Source organism: Strix uralensis, chromosome 4, assembly GCF_047716275.1.
Source record: "Strix uralensis isolate ZFMK-TIS-50842 chromosome 4, bStrUra1, whole genome shotgun sequence".
Taxonomy (NCBI): Eukaryota; Metazoa; Chordata; class Aves; order Strigiformes; family Strigidae; genus Strix; species Strix uralensis.
The window spans coordinates 104,990,792-105,012,490 of NC_133975.1; the positions used below are offsets into that span (position 1 = coordinate 104,990,792).

Sequence of the window (21,699 nt, forward strand, 5' to 3'; positions counted from 1 at the left end):
ATCCATTAATCTTGACTTAAATATAATCTACTCTGCAGTAAGAGGAAGAATGGGCATTCAATGAATTATCTGTTTGAAATATAGCAGGAGCATATTAACACAAACATATAGTAGAAAGTCTCAGTTTCGGTACCATTTATTGGTATGGTTGGTTTTGCAAGCCCTGAACTGCATTTTAGCATGAAATTAAAAAGATAGTAAGATCAAATAGCTAGCAGTATCGGAAGGATAAATACCTCAACACTGTAACAGATTACTCATTAACTTTACTGGCTGTGTCGTTAGAAGACTAATACAGTATTTACAAATACCCCGCTCATCCATGTTTTAGTAACAGGCTACAGAGGTGAAAGCAAAACAGTGAAGGAAACCGTGCTGAAGCTGTTATGCAGGCAGAATTCCTACTCCAACTTCCAGGGAGGATTTGTCTTACTAATGTATCCAAGACAGGAATCAATGACCCTACAAGGTATGTTGTGCTAATTGTTTTGAAGCCCATTACAGCTGCTGCTACTTCAGGTCCTCTTTGGAGCAATGTTCCTGCCGGCAGACAGAACAGCTCGCAGGCAGCCGCTCACCTGGCAGCAGCGAGTTTGCAGGAGGCAGCAGGGGAGGCACAGGGCCAACAGGCCAAGGGACTGAAGTTTATTAAAGGATGTTGCACCAAAAGTGCCAATGAGAGATGCTAAGGTGTTGCAGTCATCACTTCAGCCCACAAATAATGTGGAATAGTACAGGCCAGGGGGAACTGCAGCCCTGCATACTAACTCCAGATTTTGTGAGGGGGAATTTATCCCCACTCTGACACTCAGTTTTACATCAATTTTAACTCAAGTAATTAACAATGATGAGTCTAAAAATAGAGAAGCAAAAGTGTAAAAACACAGAAGCAAGCTGGCTTTTTGCTCTCTGATATTAGCATGAATGCCTAAGCCCACTGTTCATACATTCAAATGTTTAAATTTCTATCTTAAACACTTTCTTTACATATATAGACATGTTCATTGATGAGAGAAACAGCAAGGAAAATGCCTTTCATGAAGACATCACTACAAACTGTAAAACTACACAAATATGAAATCACATTAACATTAAATATTGTCCAGCAAAAAGACGTGCACATAAAGACACATATTAATTTGCAATTCCACACTACAAAGTAACAAAGAAACCTTCTCACATGATAAATTTTGTTATGAATTCCAATCCGTACTTTAATAAACTTTACAACTACCTTTCTTTTTTTCTTTTTTAGTTGAAGAGGATGTTTCCTTGCTACCCTGGATTGCTGCAGTACTGGTACGAGATAATCTACTTATAAGTCTCTTCAGAGGGCAGTAAATTTGATTTTTAAAACAATTTTTAAAACTCGAAGACAGGCTTCTTCTATTTAAATGAAGAAAACAAATATTAATTTTCAGTTACTTCCCCTTTTTCTTTATTTTGAAGGGCAATTAGTAATGCAGCCCCTTCACCCTCCCTCCCTAGTGCTGTCAAGCTGTTGAGAGCAGTTTGCAGCACTACAATGGTACTATTGTGAACACAGCCTGGGCTTCCTTCCCACAGAGAGTTAAATGGGCAGTTCCTGCTGCCCATGATTGGTGTCCAGCGAAACAATACTTAAGAGCCAGGTTTTATCAGTTCCACGCCAAAGAAGTGAAGCCAGGGAACCCAAGCCTTCATATCATGCTGAACCATATGCCAACCCTGCTGGCCCCAAAGGTTTATCACTAAGAATCAGGATCCATCATGTCCCCTGTGAAATTTCACTTCACATACCTTCTGTGAAATGCATGGCTTTGCTGAAAACTGACCTTTTTCCACAATTGGCAAGAACAGATGGACGGTAACTATGGTTTGGCAAGCAGAAATTAAAAGATTTTCTAATAGCCTGCATTCTTCTGTGTTTGGGAGGAGAAGCATTCAGAAGGAGATAGATATATTTGTGACCCACAAATTCAGGAGCAGTTAATCAGCAATTAAACTATTTTCTCAATGTCTAGAAAGTATATTGAGATTAATTTGATTGGCCAGGCTATGATTAGGACTCATATCCTTCTGACTACCATATGGTAATTCCAATTACTGTAATACTAACTTTTAATCCTTGCTTTATGTTAGTTTATTCCATTTTTCTATTATGTTGCACATACAGAATAAACTATATACATACACCCTTTTTAGCTATAATTTTGACCTGTTTAATTAGTGAATATTGTTACATGAAATACATTCCATCTCCAGCTAGATATTTCCATATACTGACAGGTATTAAACCCCTTTTTCCAGTAACTGAAATACAGACCTGTCAGAGAACAAAGACAATCAGAGTGCTATTTTCTATTAATCTCCTATTTTTTTTTTGGTACCTATCATCTTCTAATCCCTCTGTTGGCACTGGAAAGCATGCCCCAACTGTCTTGATTACCATATGCAGAATGATGCAGAAACAGTTTGCCAATATCTTATTCAACTCGCCCGAAAACATCACTCTGTCTCTCAGACATTACTGTTGATCAGTTTTCCTTGTTACAAATGATCTCACATTTCCCACCAATTTATACACCAGAATCAACCATACACATTCTTTATATACACAGTTTTTAGTGTTTTAAGATACAAATCTTTCATGTCATGTGCAAGTCACTTATCTGTTATTAGGGGTGAATTTATGACTCGAAAAGGATTACATCAATAAACAATGCTGTGTTTTGCAACATAAAAATGGGGCTTAAACAGTTTAAAAACTTAAATCTTAGAAATGTCAGGAAAAACCTCTTTAATCTTCCCTGCTTTTATTCATAGACTTCTGAGAGCTATCAAAGAAATCTGTATGAATTTTACCACCTTAAGGGGGCAAGAGTCTTAACATTTTAACAAAGGGCTTTTGTTACCAAAAATGTTTAATTAATTAATAAGGTTAAGTAGGTATTAACAAAAAACCTGTCATTTTGTGTTACGTACAAGGCAATCAACTCTGCCTAAGAGTGAACTAATTTATGTTTTTCATTCTGGATTAAGGACTCCTAGCCTTCTCCCTGCAAATTTTTGTTTAAAAGAGGGATCTATACACATTTAAGACACATTTTATAATGAAAGAGTGATTGCTCTACTAACTTCCAGCTTACAACATTCAAAAATTTCCTACCTTAAAAGATGCAGTAACAAAGAACTCCCCTCCCTCAAGCGAGCTGTACTGGCAGATTCAAATTCACAAGTTCTAGGAGGCTGATAAAGTACTTCACTGCTTTTCAGGGTAGCCCACTGATATCCTTTTATTCTAAAACAGAATGCCACTGGCACAAGCCTACCCATATTTTATACAGAAATCAGTTGAACCAATACCCCCCTTCAGATGGGTGAATTCAAATAATGAAAAAATGTAAAAAAAAAAGAATATATTTTTCTTAACAGTACAAAAAGATTTGAGTCTCCCCCATAACTGTCTACAATAGCAATGGAGCACTCAGCTCTTTATAAGTGCAATTATTACTAGAAAATTGTATTACTAGAGCCAATCAGTTTTGTCTCATTTGATATTTTGTTTCTTTACCACTTTCAAGAAAGTCTCATGCATTTCATTAGGGAAGAGTAACTAATAAATAAAGCTGTACTACTAATTAAAAAACAAGTTATAGATATCTTGTGATGACATTACTACTTTTAACCCATGTGCTTACACTATACCTCTTTAACAAGTACTCCCAGCATCCTAGTTCATATCTGCAGGCAGCTCTTAAGAAGAGGTAGAGACAGAAGAGCTACCTGGGGTAGAGAAGGCAGGTTCCGTGGGATTAGAAGCAGGGCAGTTACTGAAGAAAATGTTTACATGAACACGTACAAATCCAGAACTGCTGCTAAAGAAAAGTATGTATGTGTGTTTTGCTAAAAAAACCTCACAGACTATATTCATTAAAATATACTACAGTACAACACAGCTTTCAAGTTTCACACTTCCATTTACTCATATTAAAAATGCATGAAAACTGATGGAAATAATGTGTATGTCTACGTGAAAATGTCGTAAAAACAGCAGCTTCGTATACACATCTGCAAGTATTTCTCCAGCAGTTATCTGAAGCGTCTATATGACAAACACTAAGGCAAGAGTTTAAAAACCTGTCACAAATGTTGGTTCAATCAGTTGTCTCTAGTGGCTAAAATCAAAGGCATTTAAAGTGATGCTTTGGAATTATTCATTGCAAAACAATCCTGTTCTTTCAACAGGTAACTAATAAATGATGGCTGAGAACAGGCTTGCACTACCTCTGAGGTCCAATTGTTACTCGGAACACTGCCTACTTTTGCTCCCTGGTGTTGCATTTTAACTCTAATTGCATGATCAAGCCAATAAATTGGACTCAGGGGACAAAAAACCACTACAAAAGTACCTACCCTGACAAAACCAGAGGTTGCAAGAAAATGCACTTCAAACAGAAGTGAGGCAAGACGAGACAAGCGAAGGAGAGGTATCAAGGCTTGAAAGACAGTCATTAATACTGACAGATTACTGTAATTCTGGCTGTCAAGGTGATCGATTTAAGCAGCATATGCCAATCAATACTCTTCTCATTTACTGAGCAGCATTATAGTTAGGTAAGATGTCCCTAAGACAGGATTTCAAACCATACTTAACAAACATAAATAGCACAATTTATGCTTTGGAATCTTAGCTATTTTTTCATTTGGCCTTTTTTTAATTGGGCAAGCTTCAGGGTGATGGTATCAATACAAAAGATGTTTTAGATTATTATATTACATTGCATTGCCATCATGTATACAATTCCTTTACATGAGATATTTCAAACTGTACCAAATTTCTGTATAACATATTAAAACACTAATCTTGAATATGAACATTCTTAAATGCAGCAGTTATTTAAATACTGCTCATTTTGGTTTTTTCACATTAGTGGTTTGCCATTCTGAGTACTTTAGCCATCCATGGTTTACAAGAAAACAAATCTTCCTGGTATTTCCCTTGGAATTTTCCTTACAACAGTCTCTTATTGTTCAAATATACTTGTGATATCAAAGGAAAACACATTAATTGGATGTATTAGTTCAGAGGAAAAATTATATAAAGATAATAGAAGTAGCTATTACTGTCATTGCATACCTAACAAGTAGACACACACACACACATGCGCAAATTTACACACATGCATGACTATATAGAGATATAAAGCTTTCCTCTTGTATTTAGGTCTTCTTATAATGCACGGAGAGACTGTTACACATGGTTCCTTGAAACTGAAATACCTGAACAGTCCATTAAAACAATCAGATACTTATAAATGCCTTGGAAATCTTTTGGGTTTTGTGTTATACCATTGTATGCAGGCATTTAATGAATCATATTTTGAATTATTAAAAGATCAAGTGAGTTGTCAGCAGAACTAGAATTTGGAAGAACAGCAAAACTAAGCAAATCAAAGCACAGGAAAGACTGAACATCATATTCTCTACCTTATGACTCTTGCTTGAACTTGGAAAACAATTTCCGTTGCTAAACAGTAAAACAGATTTTAGAAATAACTCTATTTTATTCTGGAAAAAACAGCAGGGGTCATATGATGAACTCATCCATGGCTCTTACTTGAACTCATATCAGATAAGGCAACAATGGTATGATGCAGGGATGGGATAAATATTCACTGAAATCCTGAAATTTTCAATTATTTGTTGTAAAGCATAGAGATGAGTATCTAAAAAGTGTATCAAGCATTATTTTTAATATCTGTTTCTTCTCAGCTATGATGACAGAAAAATCAGTAACAGGTATGTTACAACCTTATTAAATGTCCTGTGTGTCAAAATTGTATTGCCAGAAATACAGCAAAGTTTGCCGAGAATTTTCACATATAGCAGTTCAAAAAAATTCTAAACCAGAACATAGTAAAAGAGCAATTATAATGGCATGCATTAGTTCTTTCACTATACCAAAATTAATTAGTGGCACTGTGAAAAATGAATTAACGATACAGCTTTAAGGAGAGAGAGCACCCTTTATGCCTTTTCCATTTGACACACAATTATCATTGATGCAGTATCCCTGTATTCATTTTTTTCTTACAGATGCTCATGCATCTCTAAGATAGAAAACTTACTGGACTTAAGAGGAAGGGAAACTGGCATTGCCAAAATCAGTGCTTTACAGCTTTAACTTCTAAGTTTCTGTATTAGTGAATACCTCCAAAATCTTCACAAATTCCAGTTTGAAAATGTAAATCAAACAAATATTCTTAATTAAATGAGACAAATATGGCCAGAGAATCTGAAGAATACTCTTTGCTCACTGTATGTCATTAATAACGAACGCTTTCTTTTTGAAGATAAACTTTCCAATGTCTGCAATTCTATCCTGAGGCAGATGATGGTCAAGCAGGCACAACAAACAGCAATACTACCAAGTTTCAATAAAAACCTTTCTTGGAGAAGTTGAGTATCGCATCAAGCAAGAAACCTTCTTCTCAGCTCTGAGTTTTTAATACAGAGGAAACACTCCAAAATTTGTGTACAAAGTGCAAAAAGTAACACTAGTTGTTTCACAACTGGAATTTCAGTCCCACAAGGTTTCTAGTCTTTTTCCTGTTTTGTTGCAATAATTTTAACAAGTTGGACCACTGGAGATGCCTACTATGCTAAGTAAAGAACATTATCTTTGTGTATCTCTTGGCATCTGGCTAACACCTGTTGTTTATTCATGAAGTTTAAGTAAAATTTTATATGAACCCACTCTTTCTATTGTTCAAAATACTTAGTACTGATCCATTTACTACACATTGTATATTCCGAATTCAGAATGTGACAAAGTGCTTGCTCTGAGATGCAAGCCATGAATAAAACTATTCCTATCAGGAATTTCAATGCAATTTAGTAAATAAAGAGTATTTAACAATCCCCTAAATATTGGCCTCCTTATTCTACATTATAGTGAAAATGATTGTTCTCAACATTCAGTCCCATTACTACACCTGCAGTTATGAGTCTTACAAGTTTTCCTAGCATATGGGCAGCTGGAGTGCATTCAGGAGATAAGCAGGTACTTCTTAAGACAACGACAAATGCAATGAGAAGAAGAAACACATCAACTATGCCACAGAAAAGGGGGTACTGCTGCTTCATTAGCAAGACAATACAAGTATTTTGTGTGTGTCACCTGCTACTGTGCATGTATGCCACCTGTTGGTGAGGGGGTACTGTTACAAGAAAGCTAGGCCACCAAAAGATTGTGAGGGACTGCAGAATCTGTGAAGGGAAAACTAAAGCAAATTCCACAAATCAGTGGAGAAACTCCACCCAAAATGGCAGTATTCTCTCCACGCAGTTGCAGCAATGAGTATGTCAAGCATCAAGTTAAAGCAGGAGACCTGCCATGTGCGACTCATGTTTGCTGATAAATTTAGTACATTTTTAATCTTAAAATACTACAGTAAGCAAACATATCGTTATAGTATTCGAAGCAAAGAATAAAAACACAGAGCAGATGAAACCTTTAAAACTCATTAACAAAATCAAATCCTCAAAGTGTTTTCCTGTCTAAGTTTGCTATCAGAAGGGTCAAAATAATACCAGAAAGACAAAGATGATTGACAGAATATGTCAATCTCAGAAAGCTACTTCAGACTGTACAATACATGCTCAAAGTTGGGGCAGACTATAAAAGGGAGATGAGCAGAATTTCCTGTATCCATGCAACCGTTATTATACTATTCACACGTACTACCCATTGCCACATCGTGATTAACAGACTAGCGCAATAAGGAAAAAGTTGCAATCAAGTTACATGAAGAGGACTGAATATCCCTGCTGATTACAAATGACAGCTGATTTTTTGTCAGGTCCGCACTCAGAAAATGCACTAACTCAGAGGATGGATAAGCCTCGAAAGTAGGAGGGCCAAACTCAGTGCCACTTTCTTCACATCCCATACGCAAGCAAATCAACACAGTCCTAGTTTAATTAAGAGCTTACCATGATCCATCACTGCAAAGATCTACAACGTAACATTGTAAATATTCCCCAAAAAGAGATAAGCACAGACCTACATATATATCACCAACTCCACGCTGAGTCAAAAGGTGCCCACCAAGTATTATACAGCACAGTGAAATGAACCAACACATCAACAACATGGAGACATCCATACACTGATGCTGGCTTTGGAATTAACTATTTCTGCTGGTCTACTACAGTAGAAAGAGAGCTAATACAGAACACACTTCAAGCCCTATACTTCTGTTTGACAGAAGTCTCAATATTCTTGTTCCCTCAAGATCCACATTCAACTGTATTTCTACTAATCATCATCAAAGTTCCTAATAAGCTAACACTGCTCCAGTATATTAGATACTCATAGGTAAACAAAAATTAATTTCGAGCTCATCACTTCAGAATTCTCTTTCACTGACACCATTATGGTCCTGGACGTGTGGGAAGCCTTGATTATCAGCTTCACTTTTCCAGCTGGGTCTTTCCTTTTGGTGTACCTTCTAAGCAATAGCTCTTCTGTTCCTTTTTTCCTCCCTCTTTGAATGTATTGTTTTCACCACTCTGAGCCCTCTTTTTCTTTGCTCCAGCAACACTCCAACACAAGGAAAGACCACCTTGATCAATGAGTCCTGTTTTCCACAAAAGACATTAACTCTGGCAGGGTCTCCAGAAAAGCTATTTAACCACAGACTATAAAATACTCCTGCCCCCACAACCCTTCTGTACACAACAAACTTAAAAGCCAGTAGTGAAGTGCTACAGCCACAGCTAAAATATGCCAGAGGAAAAAAGTGGGAGACACTAAAGTCAATCCCTGATGTCTTCAATTCCCTGCTATTGCAGAAACATAATTAGATTCAATTTTCAAATATTCCTAGTTAACAGACCATGTCCATGTTACAGGAAACACCCACCAGTCTTTGCCATTCTTGTATGAGGGAAATTCCTTCTTGACCTCAAATCTGGCCATGGGTTAAACACCAAGAGCATGTCCATGATGTTTTTAATCAAGCGTTTTTTAAACCACTGAGAGCCAGGCCAAACTTTGAAGTTTAACATTTTTTTGCTGTTCTCCACTGACACAACTGACTCTACCATAGCCTAATTCAAGCCAGGGAAGTTTGTAGAGTTTTTTCTAATTTCACGCCACGCAAACAGCTTTTAAACAACTGCCCACACCCCCATTTTAATTTTTAAAGTATTATACAAAGCACCGAATATAAGATACTCCAAGCCAGGTAGAAAAAGAATTCCACCAACTACTTAACAAAGCTGCCCTTTAATATCAGTGCCCAATCAACTGGTGTTTCATAAGCTTACCAAGTGATGATACAAAACCCACCAACCAATACTAATATTAAATATATGTAATGCTTTCCAGTTATCATGCTAACCATATTAGGAGACAAATATCAACATTTTAACGGAGGCCACATTATGTCATAAATGACATGCAGTGCTTTGATGCATATAAAAAGTATTATTTGGAGAACTGAATTTAGTAACAAGTGATAGGACAACAGGTAATGGCCTCAAGTTGCACCAGGGAAGGTTTAGACTGGATATTAGGAAGTATTTCTTTACAGAACGGGTTGTTAGGTGTTGGAATGGGCTGCCCAGGGCAGTGGTGGAGTCCCCATCCCTGAAGGGGTTTAAGAGTCGGGCTGACCCAGCGCTGAGGGATATGGTGTAGTTGGGAACGGTCAGTGTTAGGTTAATGGTTGGACTTGATGATCTTCAATGTCTTTTCCAACATAGATGATTCTGTGATTCTAAAGTGAATGTGCAATACACAGCTCTTAGGAACTGGACAATTCCTAGGCATTGAGCTGGCAAGCTATGTCCAAGGAATTTATTACAACTTCCATATTCTGTAAAGAGGTTTAAACATACAAGTTTGTTGTGTATTTTGGTACTGAAAGTCTGCTATTTCAAAGTAATCTGTTTTCAAATTGCTCATCACTATACATCAATATAATGCTATAAGCCCTCACTTTTCATGATATAATGATGATAATACATTTTAAATTCTTTGATTATGCCACTTGAGAAATGACAAAAAGATCAGACCTTTCCAAACACAAAAATACAATGAATCAACATCTGTCTTCTACAGAAATGGCACAAACATCATTTAATGTGATCACATCAAACACCATCCATCATTCATCTGTAAATTCACTTCATCATATCTAATCCAAAACTCTGTAAGTATTAACAGTCAGCCTTTGAAAAAACAGAGTATTTTAGCAACAATCTGTCACATGACAAATACAAGTATCTACAGCTTGGGTGGAAATTAAGCACAGAATTTCTTCTAGATCTAAATTTAAACTTATCTGTCAATTTATGACATTAAAAGATAGTACGTTCTTTTATATTTAACTAACAGAATATATAACAGGTATATAACAGAACTCAATCTTAAGAAGGGGAGAAGTATAAGTGACTGACTTACCTTATGTTTTTACATTTCTGGTTGGTAAATCTATTCTTCCAAGAGCAGCTCTTTCAAAAAACTACAATTTCAGTTCCAACAACAAAAAAAAAGAGATAGCCTTTTCTGACATCTTTACAAAGACACTAACATCATTTTGACAACAACCTTGTATTCTGAGCTGAATAACAAAATCTGTATGACATAAATGTAACAAATTTCTCATCTTGAAGGCAAGAAGCATTCACATCCTTCTTGGAACTAGAAAACAAAACTAGGTCACATTAATACTGGATGTATACTTAACATGTTTAAGGAAAGAAAGATTATTAACACCATAACATTGCTGTTTTAGAAAGTCTACTCACAAAATAATAATTAAAATAATTTTGTTAACAAAAATTTTTATTAACATTAGAAACGGGCAATTTTTCAGCACTGAATCTATTCTTCACCTAATTAAGAAAAGCTGGTCTTCACTGAATACTCTTCTATGTGTTTAAGTTTCCTAAAGGCACCATCACCATAAAAAAAAAGAAATTATTTTCCCTATATTAATCCGACAAAAATATAAGATGACAGAAAACATGAAGATCATATCTGTAGAACTGCAAGGGAATGTATATGCCTTGGAAAACACTTGAGTGAAAGGATACAAGTTTTGGTATAATGGGATTAATGATTTCAATGCACGGCTTGCATTTATAGCTGTTGCACGAACCATAATAGGAAGAATTTTTCCATTCACAATAGCACCATCAAAGAGTGGACCAAAAAATGGAACCTGAATAAAAAATTAAGAAATTCAACATAAAGCAAGATCTTAGCTGTAACAATTAGCAATCAACATTAACAATAGAGCACTCAAATATATCTTTTTTTTCCCTCCTCATTGCTAGATAATCAGACCAGTTATTGTGCTCCATGACAGACCTTTTCTCTTGCAGAAATATATAGCCATGTAACTGCTTGATATCCTTGGTAACAGATAACACAGCATTTGAAGAAATTAAGCAACCATTTGAATACTATGTCTCCTCAAAGCTTATTTACAACATTTGCTGCCAAAATCCTAGGAACAGTCATGCATATGATGTTTATGAGGTTGAAAGGCTAGATGACAATATTGTAGGTGGTAGTACGCAAAAGGAATAATTACCCAAATTTAAAAATAATATTTATCATGGCTTTAGATATAACATGTCCATAAGGACCAACACAACGTGCAACTGTCACACAATTACTGGTGAACCGACCCTCACCTTCCATTTTATTTTCTTCTCCTATTTGTTCTTCCTTTCTATGTTATCTATACAAATGGACTGTAAGCCCTTTACAGGAGAAATCTGTGGTCAAAGTTTGGCCTCTTTGGACCCTAAGTGTAAAGCCTTATTTGTGAGATCAGTAGAAAACCCTGATGTTTAGTATAGATAGCACCCAAAAGGTTTACAGAACAGATGGATCTTATATTTTGACATTATATTCTTCTCTAATCAATAATGATTTTGTAATTTAAAAAAAAAAAGAAATTAAAACTCTATTAAGTATCTTCATTTCCTGTACATGTGAATAAAGTTCTGAAGCTGCAAGCATAAAGCATGTAAAGAAGAGCAAAGCTTATGCATCAGGTCAGCAAATGGAGCAGAGTGTACACTAAATATTCTTCCTGCTAAGATGAAACCAACGTTGCAAAAGAATTTTAGATCCCTGTATTATTTTTGCCATCAGTCACTTAATGTAGTTTTGAGAATACTGAAATCTGATGGAAGGCACTTCTTTTTTCACACACAAGGACTTCTTGTTGGACTAACAGCAATCCCTGCTCTCAGCAGGTTTCTTTTTCCCTTCTTAACCTGCACACTTCCAATAATACAACTGTTTGTACTTAAAGTAGTAAAAGAAAGAATATACTTATTAATTAAAAAAATAAGTCACCCAGTAACAACAAGACCATATACTGGGTATCATTTCATGCCTATCATCAGATAGAGGCAGTCATCATAGAGAGGGAATCCGATTTCTGCCATACTTCATTTATTAATATTAGTGCTTCTAGAAAGAATTTTAATATTTAAAGTATAGAAATTCACGGCAAGTGACATCACACACAGAAACCATGCAGTACAAACACTCATGACTACTTTTACTCAGTCAGTGTTCACTACCCTAAACCACTGTTTTAAGAACAGGGCCAGCACAGACATTTGAGGAACAGTCATCAGAGTGTGTGTTCATATGCCTAACAGGTGAATGGTCTAGCTTTGCCAAATTAATCTCCAAATTCTTGTGTGGAGTCAAGGAGAAAGTAACAACTAGCTTTGGGAAAAAGAAGGGGGAATACGACATGGATGGAGAAAGCTGAAGCAGGCTATTATTCAACTACCATAGTCAGGTATCAGATTTGAGAAAAAAGTTTGCCAAGTTTATCTTGATATTTAAATGATTATGCAGAATATTCTAGCTTTGTTTTCAGTTTATGATGTTAGCAGATATGCTTGACAGGATCAGGCCTTTGCAATTTCAAGTTACTAATTTTACTATGCATTGTATTCACTGAGCTCTTCCTCTTCCTCCTACCACCACTGCAATTGTCAATGTTAAAGACGCACTGCCTTGTTGGATCAATCTATTATACCAAAAATTCAGATTCTAAACAAAACGCAGTTCATATGAAACATATGAAGGAAGCACAAAAGAAAAAAACCCCTTACCTCAGGCTTTTTCATGATCTGGATACTGAACATATGGTTTTTCATGGGATAGATAACTATAAGAACATCACCAAATTCTGTTGGAATTATTCCTCTTCTATAATCTCGAGTATGCTCTGACCAGACAATGTGTACTTCATCATTTCCTAAATGTCTTAGCTGGAGAAGCAGGAATAAAAACCCATCAGTTTAAATACTTCTATAGTCATACAGCTATACTAAATGCTCATATTTCAAAAGGAGAAACCCATTAAAAAGAAATACAGAAAAATTAATAAAATAACCAAATTACACTGTAGTTCTCTTACAATTTCAATGACAGTATTAGTTTGTGCTATAGATTTTTACAGATTGGTGCCAATGTCTAGTTAAATTAACAGATGTCAATATCTGTTTTCTACTGAAAGTTAAAATTTTGTTGATGTTATCTCAAGAATGCAGGATGATTCAATCTGATTTACTAAAATGCTTTCAAGATTGCCATCACTGATAGGCAGTGAATTACTAAATTCTATATGAACTTTTAAAGTATATGAATAAACATCTGTTTAAAAGCTATGTATCCGAGCAGTCTTTACCCTCATCATTCTAGCCAAATTCCAAACAGGCTACTACAAACAAAAAGCTTTTAAAGGAGAATAGCTACTGCATTTTTCATAGCCCCTAGATTAACTAAACTAAATGTTCATTTCCCATGAAACCTGTATACCTTTGTAAAAATAACACCCCACCTGCAAAAAAAGGCTCCTGATTTGGCTCAGAATGCCCAAATGGGTTCCTCAAAATCAATGCTGTATCCTCAGTTGTAATCATATAACCAGATTAAGGAATATCTTGAACACTTTGGAATTATCTGCACTGAAACTCCAAAATGCTCCTTCCGCTAAACATTACCATCTGATAAATAAATGTTAACATCACAGAGAGAGGTTTTAAGTATACTGATCAAATATATTCAGATTATTAAATGTGAGTTTCTTTCCAGTAAGGGCCATTTCTGAAAATTCAAGCTGGAATCTCATGTTTTCCTCCTTGTGCATCACCAATTATAGCTGACAATTGTCTTTACCCAGAGTTTTCAGTTTGTTTGCACAGCTTTAGGTAGGTAGAATTTGTCAACTGCCTTATTGTTATTCAAAGGACAACACTGTGAACTGCTGTTAACAGGTAACATGCAGATACTAATCTGAGCACTTACAAGAAGTTATCGTATATAAAAAGGCAGCAATTTTCTGTACTCATTTTCAGAACATAACTGCACTTTAAATAAAAGCAAAACATAAACACAGTCATCAGAGAAATTTCATTGCAAGTATTCACTTGTTTATATTACAGAATCTCCTGGAATGCTACCTTCATCTTATCTGTAGTCTTATACTGGCTGTCAGCAGCAGACTTTTTTTTTTAAAAAAAAAAAAAGAAAAAGGAAAAAAAGAAGCTGCTTCTGTTCTTCTCTGCTAGCTTTAAATTGTATCAGACTGAAAAACAGGGTTGTATTGCTATAAGAAAAGGATTTTTTTTCAGTGTTGGACTGGGTAAAGGACAGATGGCATCAATACCCTACACATCTTGTCTGATGCTCAACAAGTCATTTGTTTTGCCTGGACCAGATCATACGTACACCTAATCTACAATGACTGCAGTTCTTTGAAGCGAGCTGTTCTTGACTCTTTTGTGGATGGCTGAATTATTTTGAACAACACTTACTTAGGGATTCTCTTGTGTTAACCATAAATCCACCCCAACAAAAGAACTGGTTATAACAACATTCACTATGCTGAGTTTTATTTGACTAGATTAGAACAAAACCAGGCAGCAACCTGAATGACTGATGTGCAACATGCAAACACCAGCTGCAGAAACCCTGGATGACACTTAACAATGACTAACGCTGTAAAAGACAACTAACCATGGAATTGTTCTGAGGGCCTCTCCTACCTTCCTTGATGAAGTGACAGTCAAACTATATGTCGAAATATGACAATGACAGAAGGGTATGCGGGACTGACAGGCCCGCACTTAGAAGCAAGAGAAAAGCTCAGGGAGGATGAGGCTACCTAATCAAAAAGAAAGCAAGAGGCAAATTAGTTTAGAGATGAATTCTTGGGGAACATGAAAAAACTACATGATCCTAGACTGAGGGATGGCCATTGATGCACTGACTGAACTCATTGAACTGAGAGCCAAAAAGCAGAACTAGGACTGATGCACCCATCACTGCACATCACTGCATCACAGCAATACTGAACTATTTACTACAAGAATTAGCCCTCCTTTACTTACCATCTTTGGACTCAAAGATGACAAACTTATACACTGTTAGAAACAAGGGATGGTGGCAGTGCACATGCCAAATAAATGGCTTTAAAATACAAGACATAGAGAGTTTAGATAGTGCAGCTTCTGGAGGGCATCACTGCCTCTGAATTTCATTTATCAAAGGTTGCCCCTGTGTACCTGTTACTGATACCTGCAGTTAATCAGACAGGACATCAGTTCTTGCACTTCTGTGAAAGCTACCCAGACAGAGCATCACTACTGATGCATGCTTCGACATCAGACTGACACAGATTTTGGTGTGATAAAAATGTATTGTGTGGTTATTTCAGGAGGTTGACTACTGAAAAGGGACACATTTTTGGATGCCAAGTGTACTGAAGCCGTTAGTGACTTTTCTCTCCAATTTCTAAGTTTGCTTTATACACCCACAGAGGTGTGAGGATACATTCCAGGCTAAAAGCACTAACTTCTTCAGAGGAAAAGGAAAACTAATCAGATTATTCTAAGGAGTTCCAAGTCCTGTCAGGTGTACTTTACCTCACAATTACTACCAAGAACAGTTTGGCAAAGATCCGGTTTGAGTAAAGTGTAGAATGGCATCTCTGTGACATACAACTACCTGAAAGGAAGTTGCATAGAGCTGGGGATGAGTCTCTTTGATGAAGTAACAAGCAATAGGGCAAGAGGGAATGGCCTCAAGTTGCACCAGGGAAGGTTTAGACTGGATATTAGGAAGCATTTCTTTATAGAACGGATTGTTAGGCGTTGGAATGGGCTGCCCAGGGCGCTGGTGGAGTCCCCATCCCTGGAGGTGTTTAAGAGTCAGGTTGACATAGTGCTAAGGGATATGGTGTAGTTGAGAACTGTCAGTGTTAGGTTAATGGTTGGACTGGATGATCTTCAAGGTCTTTTCCAACCTAGATGATTCTGTGATACAATGGATTGAGAGTCAAAATCAGATGGTGCAAATAGGTGGACGATGCTATAAACTGCGAATGGGAATTTTTAACAAGATGTAAACTATGATCAATGCCTTGTTTCCATTATAGGAGGTAGAAGACTGACAAAAATAATAGACAAGTAAACAAGATTGGGTGTTCCTGATTTCATCTTTATGTTTGAAGAATAATTAAGTTCTGGATAAGTCATTCTGTTCCTTTTTCAAGAGTAGATCAGAGGCAGCTCTGGCACTAACATAGTGCTCCTTATTGCTTCTTTCAGATGTCCTCACGCTGGTCAGAAAGCAAAGCTTATAAGAAAGCTTGAATGGTGGTAATTTGACTCATCAAAAACACCTGACTCATGGAAGAGATCCAACACCTGAAATTGTCTTGAAAAGCTTTCCAAGGTCTGCTAGGTTTTGCATAAACTTTTTAGAAAGAATTTCAGTTTTCCATCTTCATTTTTCAGTACCCTATTGAAGGACCTTGTAATTGAGCAGTGCTCCATGACAAAGCTCTCCTGCAAGCACAGCAAACATTTGGAGAATCCATCATTCACTGTAATTATTACACCACAGAAGAACCAGAGTCTGACCTCTTTCAACTTTAATCTGGATTCTTTATGTCTTTGTATTGAATTGGAAGCATCCCAGAATTCAGTGTCCTGCACAAAAGTGGGACAAAGATACTGAGCTACAACCACCACTGCTCACTGAAACCTAAAAGACCAACAGCAACATGGTTTCCCAAGAAAAAGGTGTGGTCCCAATGTTATCTAACAGAATCAGATTTGGTGCACACAGAACATACAGGTGCCAAGACTGAAATCAGTGTCAGTGTTACTCAAAATTCACCACCAGTTGTATAAGCCACTACATCTTCACATTCATTTCCTGACCCCGTCCTCGTAAATTTACAACTTTGTATGTGCATAAATCACAGTAAGCAAAACAAAGTGCAAATCCTTATTAAAGATGTAAGGCACAGCAATAATATAAATAATAAAAATCTCTAAAATAATGTTATATTCAAGTAACCAGTAATACAGTATAGCTGAAACACCTGGAACTATAGGTTATACACCAATATTCTATACTGCGTAAATGCAGATCAAACTGTTCTAGAGTGTTTATTATCTAAGCATAAGGCAAGACACAAAATGGAGATGGAAAAATGCAAAGAAACTGTAAAAAGGTGCTAAAGATTAGAAGAATGTCTTTTTTAGCAGCATTCTTCAAGAATGAAAGCGTCAAGGCCAGAGAAGGGAAGGTTCAACAATCAAAACAGTTTAGGATATAGTCAATAAATTTTAACTTTGTGTATGGAAAGGCTATGTTAGAAGCAATGTTATGTAGAAAAAAGAACAGTCTTGAGCACAGACTGAATGCAAGAATGCAGAAAGTGGACCAAATTAAAGATGATTTCAGGCTATGGGCACAAGTGACAGGCACAATGGTCATGTTATCCGTGGTGATCCTGAAAGGTGGCAATGAGAAAGAGATTAAGAGCTCTGTTTTAGCTATTTTAAACTTGAGCTGTCGGGAAGACAGCCCTGAGGAGATGTCAGACACAAACAGATTTTTTTTAGGTTTGCTTTGAAACTCTACTCCATTAAAACAAATATATAAAAATGACCGACTGTTAGGTTACCTGAAATTTCAAATTTAACTCAAAATACTTTAAAATATTCTTACTCTATAGCCATCATCATGTGTCAGCTCTCCTAATACATTTATGTTAACTGAATACAAAAGAAACGTGAAATAAATATAACCAGGAGGGATGATCAAATCTAATTTTGATACATTAGTGTCATATGCTGTACATGTTACAATAGCAGCCAGACTTAATACTAAGCTGCAGGCTATACTGAAATTTCCAAATGGCAGATTGTTCTAAGTGATACCAAGTATAATTGAAGTAATAAACGATAGTAAAAGCAAAGCACACTGTCAGGAAGAATTTAAGTATTTACTTTTTAAAATTAAATGAGTTAGCTTTGGAAAGGCAAGACAAGTGAAATAATGCAGGGCTCAATTTACAGAAAATTCCTTTTATTTATCTGTTGCATTAACCCTTGAACTCTTGCCAAAATTACTGTAATTTCTAATACCCACTTACCTAAAGGAGGGACAAAAAAGGCTATTATATTTTCTTATGATACAACAGTTAGCCCCAACTTTTTTCTTCTTCAAAAAGGAAAGTGTTCATTACAAAAAGAACAGAAGGAGCAGAAACGTCTGAAGTAATGGCTTAATGCAGCTACTTTTGCCCATTAAATGTAAGCAGCAATGCTCTCTGCAGCATATCTACCCTCTAGTTGAATTTTTCACAAAACTTTGTTTCAACAACTATGGTGTGTGCGGTGTGGTTTTTTTTAAAGCAGCATGTGTATTTATTTGTAACTCAAAAAAAATATTGTACTAGTAATTTACATCTATAAACCTTCAAGTTCCCAATACATGTTAATACCATAATAAAAAAGCTAACTATAAATACTGGGAGCTATAACCTTTTACGTGGTTAGGAAGATGTCACACATAACCTAGAGTCATGTAATACACCCAAAGTCCAAGAAGAATTAGTATTCTAATCATTAACAATATTACTACTTTTATTTACATATCTTGTGTATAATACTCTCACCTACAACGACTTCACTCCTTTATAAGGCTAAGGAAGGAGGAGCTAGACAGGAGATAAACTGTAGAGGCACATACAGGAGCTTTCTCACTCTGTGAACTGAGAATCTTCACAGTTTCATTTAATTGTGATATTTTCTTTGCAAGTTTTTTCTTGTAAGGGTAGTATAAATACTTGTTACTCTAACCTTTAAGAAAACCAAAATGGATTGCATTATCAGCATTAAATCTTTAACTTACTATTTGCAAATTAAATACCTATTCTATATATGCATTTCAATGTTAAGTTCTTTTACACATTCAGAAGATTTTCATCTGTTCTCCCTGAATTCATGTCTTTTCTTGTTCTTGTTCATGTCTTCAGAAACAAATGCTTCAGAGGTATCCAAGACAGTTAAAAGTTTTATTTACTACTCTGTAAGACTGATGGAAAATAAGTTTAAAATTGGCTTAGCCTCTGAAACAGCAGAATCTTGATTTTGCAGTGACTCGACTGGCAGGAAGAAGTTTTGTTTTAATTTAATTTAATTTCCATTTATAAGATGAACCTATCATGCACCTCTAGGCACATTTACAATATAAAAACCAGCAGCAGTTCTAAGACAACTGCTGCAAGTTTGCTTGTTTTTCTCCCATTGAATGAAATAGACAAAGAAAGCACATGAAAGACCTGTTGAGAAGCTCAAAACTCAAGTTTCTCTGGAGGTCATGAACAGTGCATGCACTCAGAACAACTACAATTGTTAGCAGACACATAGCTCTCAAATGATTCTGAGGTCCCCTATAGTGTGTGAGCTGGACAGCATCTCATAAAACACATTCATTTTGCTGATGTGTTCAGTCTAAGCAGTGTGAGTAGTTACAGAACTAGTAAAAGAATGAAGCCTGTTTGCCTACTCATGTCTCCTCATATCACTTCCTCGCTTCTCCCAAGACACAAACTTCAGCTGATGCTTTTCTCAAGTTTGGAACGACTTTCAGAGCATCTCTCTCTGGTGCTGGTTCCTTGGTGTTTAATGCTTCTTCTCATGCGGTCTTTACCTGCTGAGTAGGAGAACTACCTCACTCTATCTCTTTACTTAGCCTATCCTTCATTAAACATATGTGAAAATAACAGCTTTGAAAAATGCTTCTATTCAAATCAATTGAAATGGGCCAAAAGATGTTAGGGAAGGGAGGAGGCAGGCTCACAAGCCTCCATTCATGGGGAAACTTGCTTAAAAAGAAGAACAAAAACCACACACCAAGGAAGAACAGGAAAGAAAGTCACACAGATATAAAGTAGCTTGATTAAACAGTCCATCAGTAGCTGTGCTACAAATCTAATCCAAATGTTTTGATACACTCTACATATCTATGCAGACCTCAAATATTCCGAATGAGTGAATTCACACTGATGAGTGAAATTGTGGGTAAAGGAGGAGAGAAATAGGCCTGGGGCAAGCTGGAGTTGCTAGAAAGTCCAGCTGACACCATTTTCCCAAGCTAAATCACAGGAGGCCTGGACCAGCACTGAACCTTGACTGGCAGGAACAGCTTATGTAGATTTAAGGTGCTCCTGGAAACAGACATGTGTGTTCTGATGAAGTCCACAGCATTTCCAAATTATTTATTATTAACTAATTTTCACTGTGACCCATCTTCCCCCTTGTCAACACTTTTTAATGCTCTAATTCAAAAAGATTATAAACAAACATTGTAAGGATAATTACAATCTTTTATAAACCCAAGTTTCTGTTTAAGAAACACAGAAGCCAGTCAACTTAGAAAAAGATATATATACACTGTTCTATACTAGAACAATAGCAACAATCTTATTTTAAAGTTAGTTATTTTGCTATTAAACCACTTTTATAAATCATTTAACAAGTGTTAATATTATAAATCATTTAACAGTAATAAGTATTACTGTGGCTCTACTTCGGGAAATAAAGAACAGAAAGGAACCAGCACTGTAGGCATACAAGGAAAAACATTTTTTAATTTAAAAAAAACCCCACCAAACAAATCAACCTAAGATGCGACAGTGAGAAGTTAGAACTCATAGTCAGTCTATACTAATAACAATAATATTTTTTTCTTCAAGTTGAACACAAAGAACAAAAAAGTCATTAATAATTGAAGCTTGCCAGAGGCATGGCTATTTCTCTCTTTACTAACTGTCTACTGTCTAATTTAATTACAAGTATTAAACTCTATGCCGAGGTCAACCAGCTTCAGTTCCTCCAATATTACACTTCAACCAGTGCTCATTAACGTGTCCACTGAATGGATTAGCACATCTGAAGATGTATGTGCATAGGACAGGGGACAGTCTAATGGTAGCCAATCATTCATTTATAATAGGACACACGTTCAAGACTGTAACTTACTATCACTAATGCGGAATTTATTAAATTCTAAAGAAAAAATACCAATACAGCAAACCATTTTTTCCTTAACGTGGCTAAGAGATCGTAACACTGGTGAGCATCTGTGTCTGCTCCAAGGCAAAACACCTTATATACAATAAACATTGTCGAATTCTTTATTTTTAACTTTTATTAAAGGATAAATTATGTTAATAGCCAGCACGTGACTCTTAGGTGAGTAAAAACTCATCTTGGAAAGTACTCACTGCGTATTTATTAATTGATGTTTGAAATCTCAAAGTACTAAAACATCATTCAGTTGTAATGCTTTTTCTTCTACAT

The 21,699-nt window shown here is 36.1% G+C and overlaps 1 protein-coding gene across 15 annotated transcripts in view; it reads right to left on the minus strand.

Annotated features, from left to right (window-relative positions):
- Positions 1-21,699, minus strand: part of RALGAPA1 (Ral GTPase activating protein catalytic subunit alpha 1) — a 135,814-nt gene that overhangs the window by 19,788 nt on the left and 94,327 nt on the right. For 14 of the 15 annotated variants that reach the window (XM_074868316.1, XM_074868315.1, XM_074868304.1 and 11 more), the window contains 2 exons: positions 13,144-13,302; positions 11,089-11,216 (listed from right to left, as the gene is read on the minus strand). In XM_074868316.1, coding sequence (XP_074724417.1) covers positions 11,089-11,216; positions 13,144-13,302 — 287 coding nt within the window. Of the gene's footprint in view, positions 1-11,088; positions 11,217-13,143; positions 13,303-19,018; positions 19,195-21,699 lie in introns of those variants that run through there. The other variant, XM_074868312.1, reaches the window with a different exon arrangement.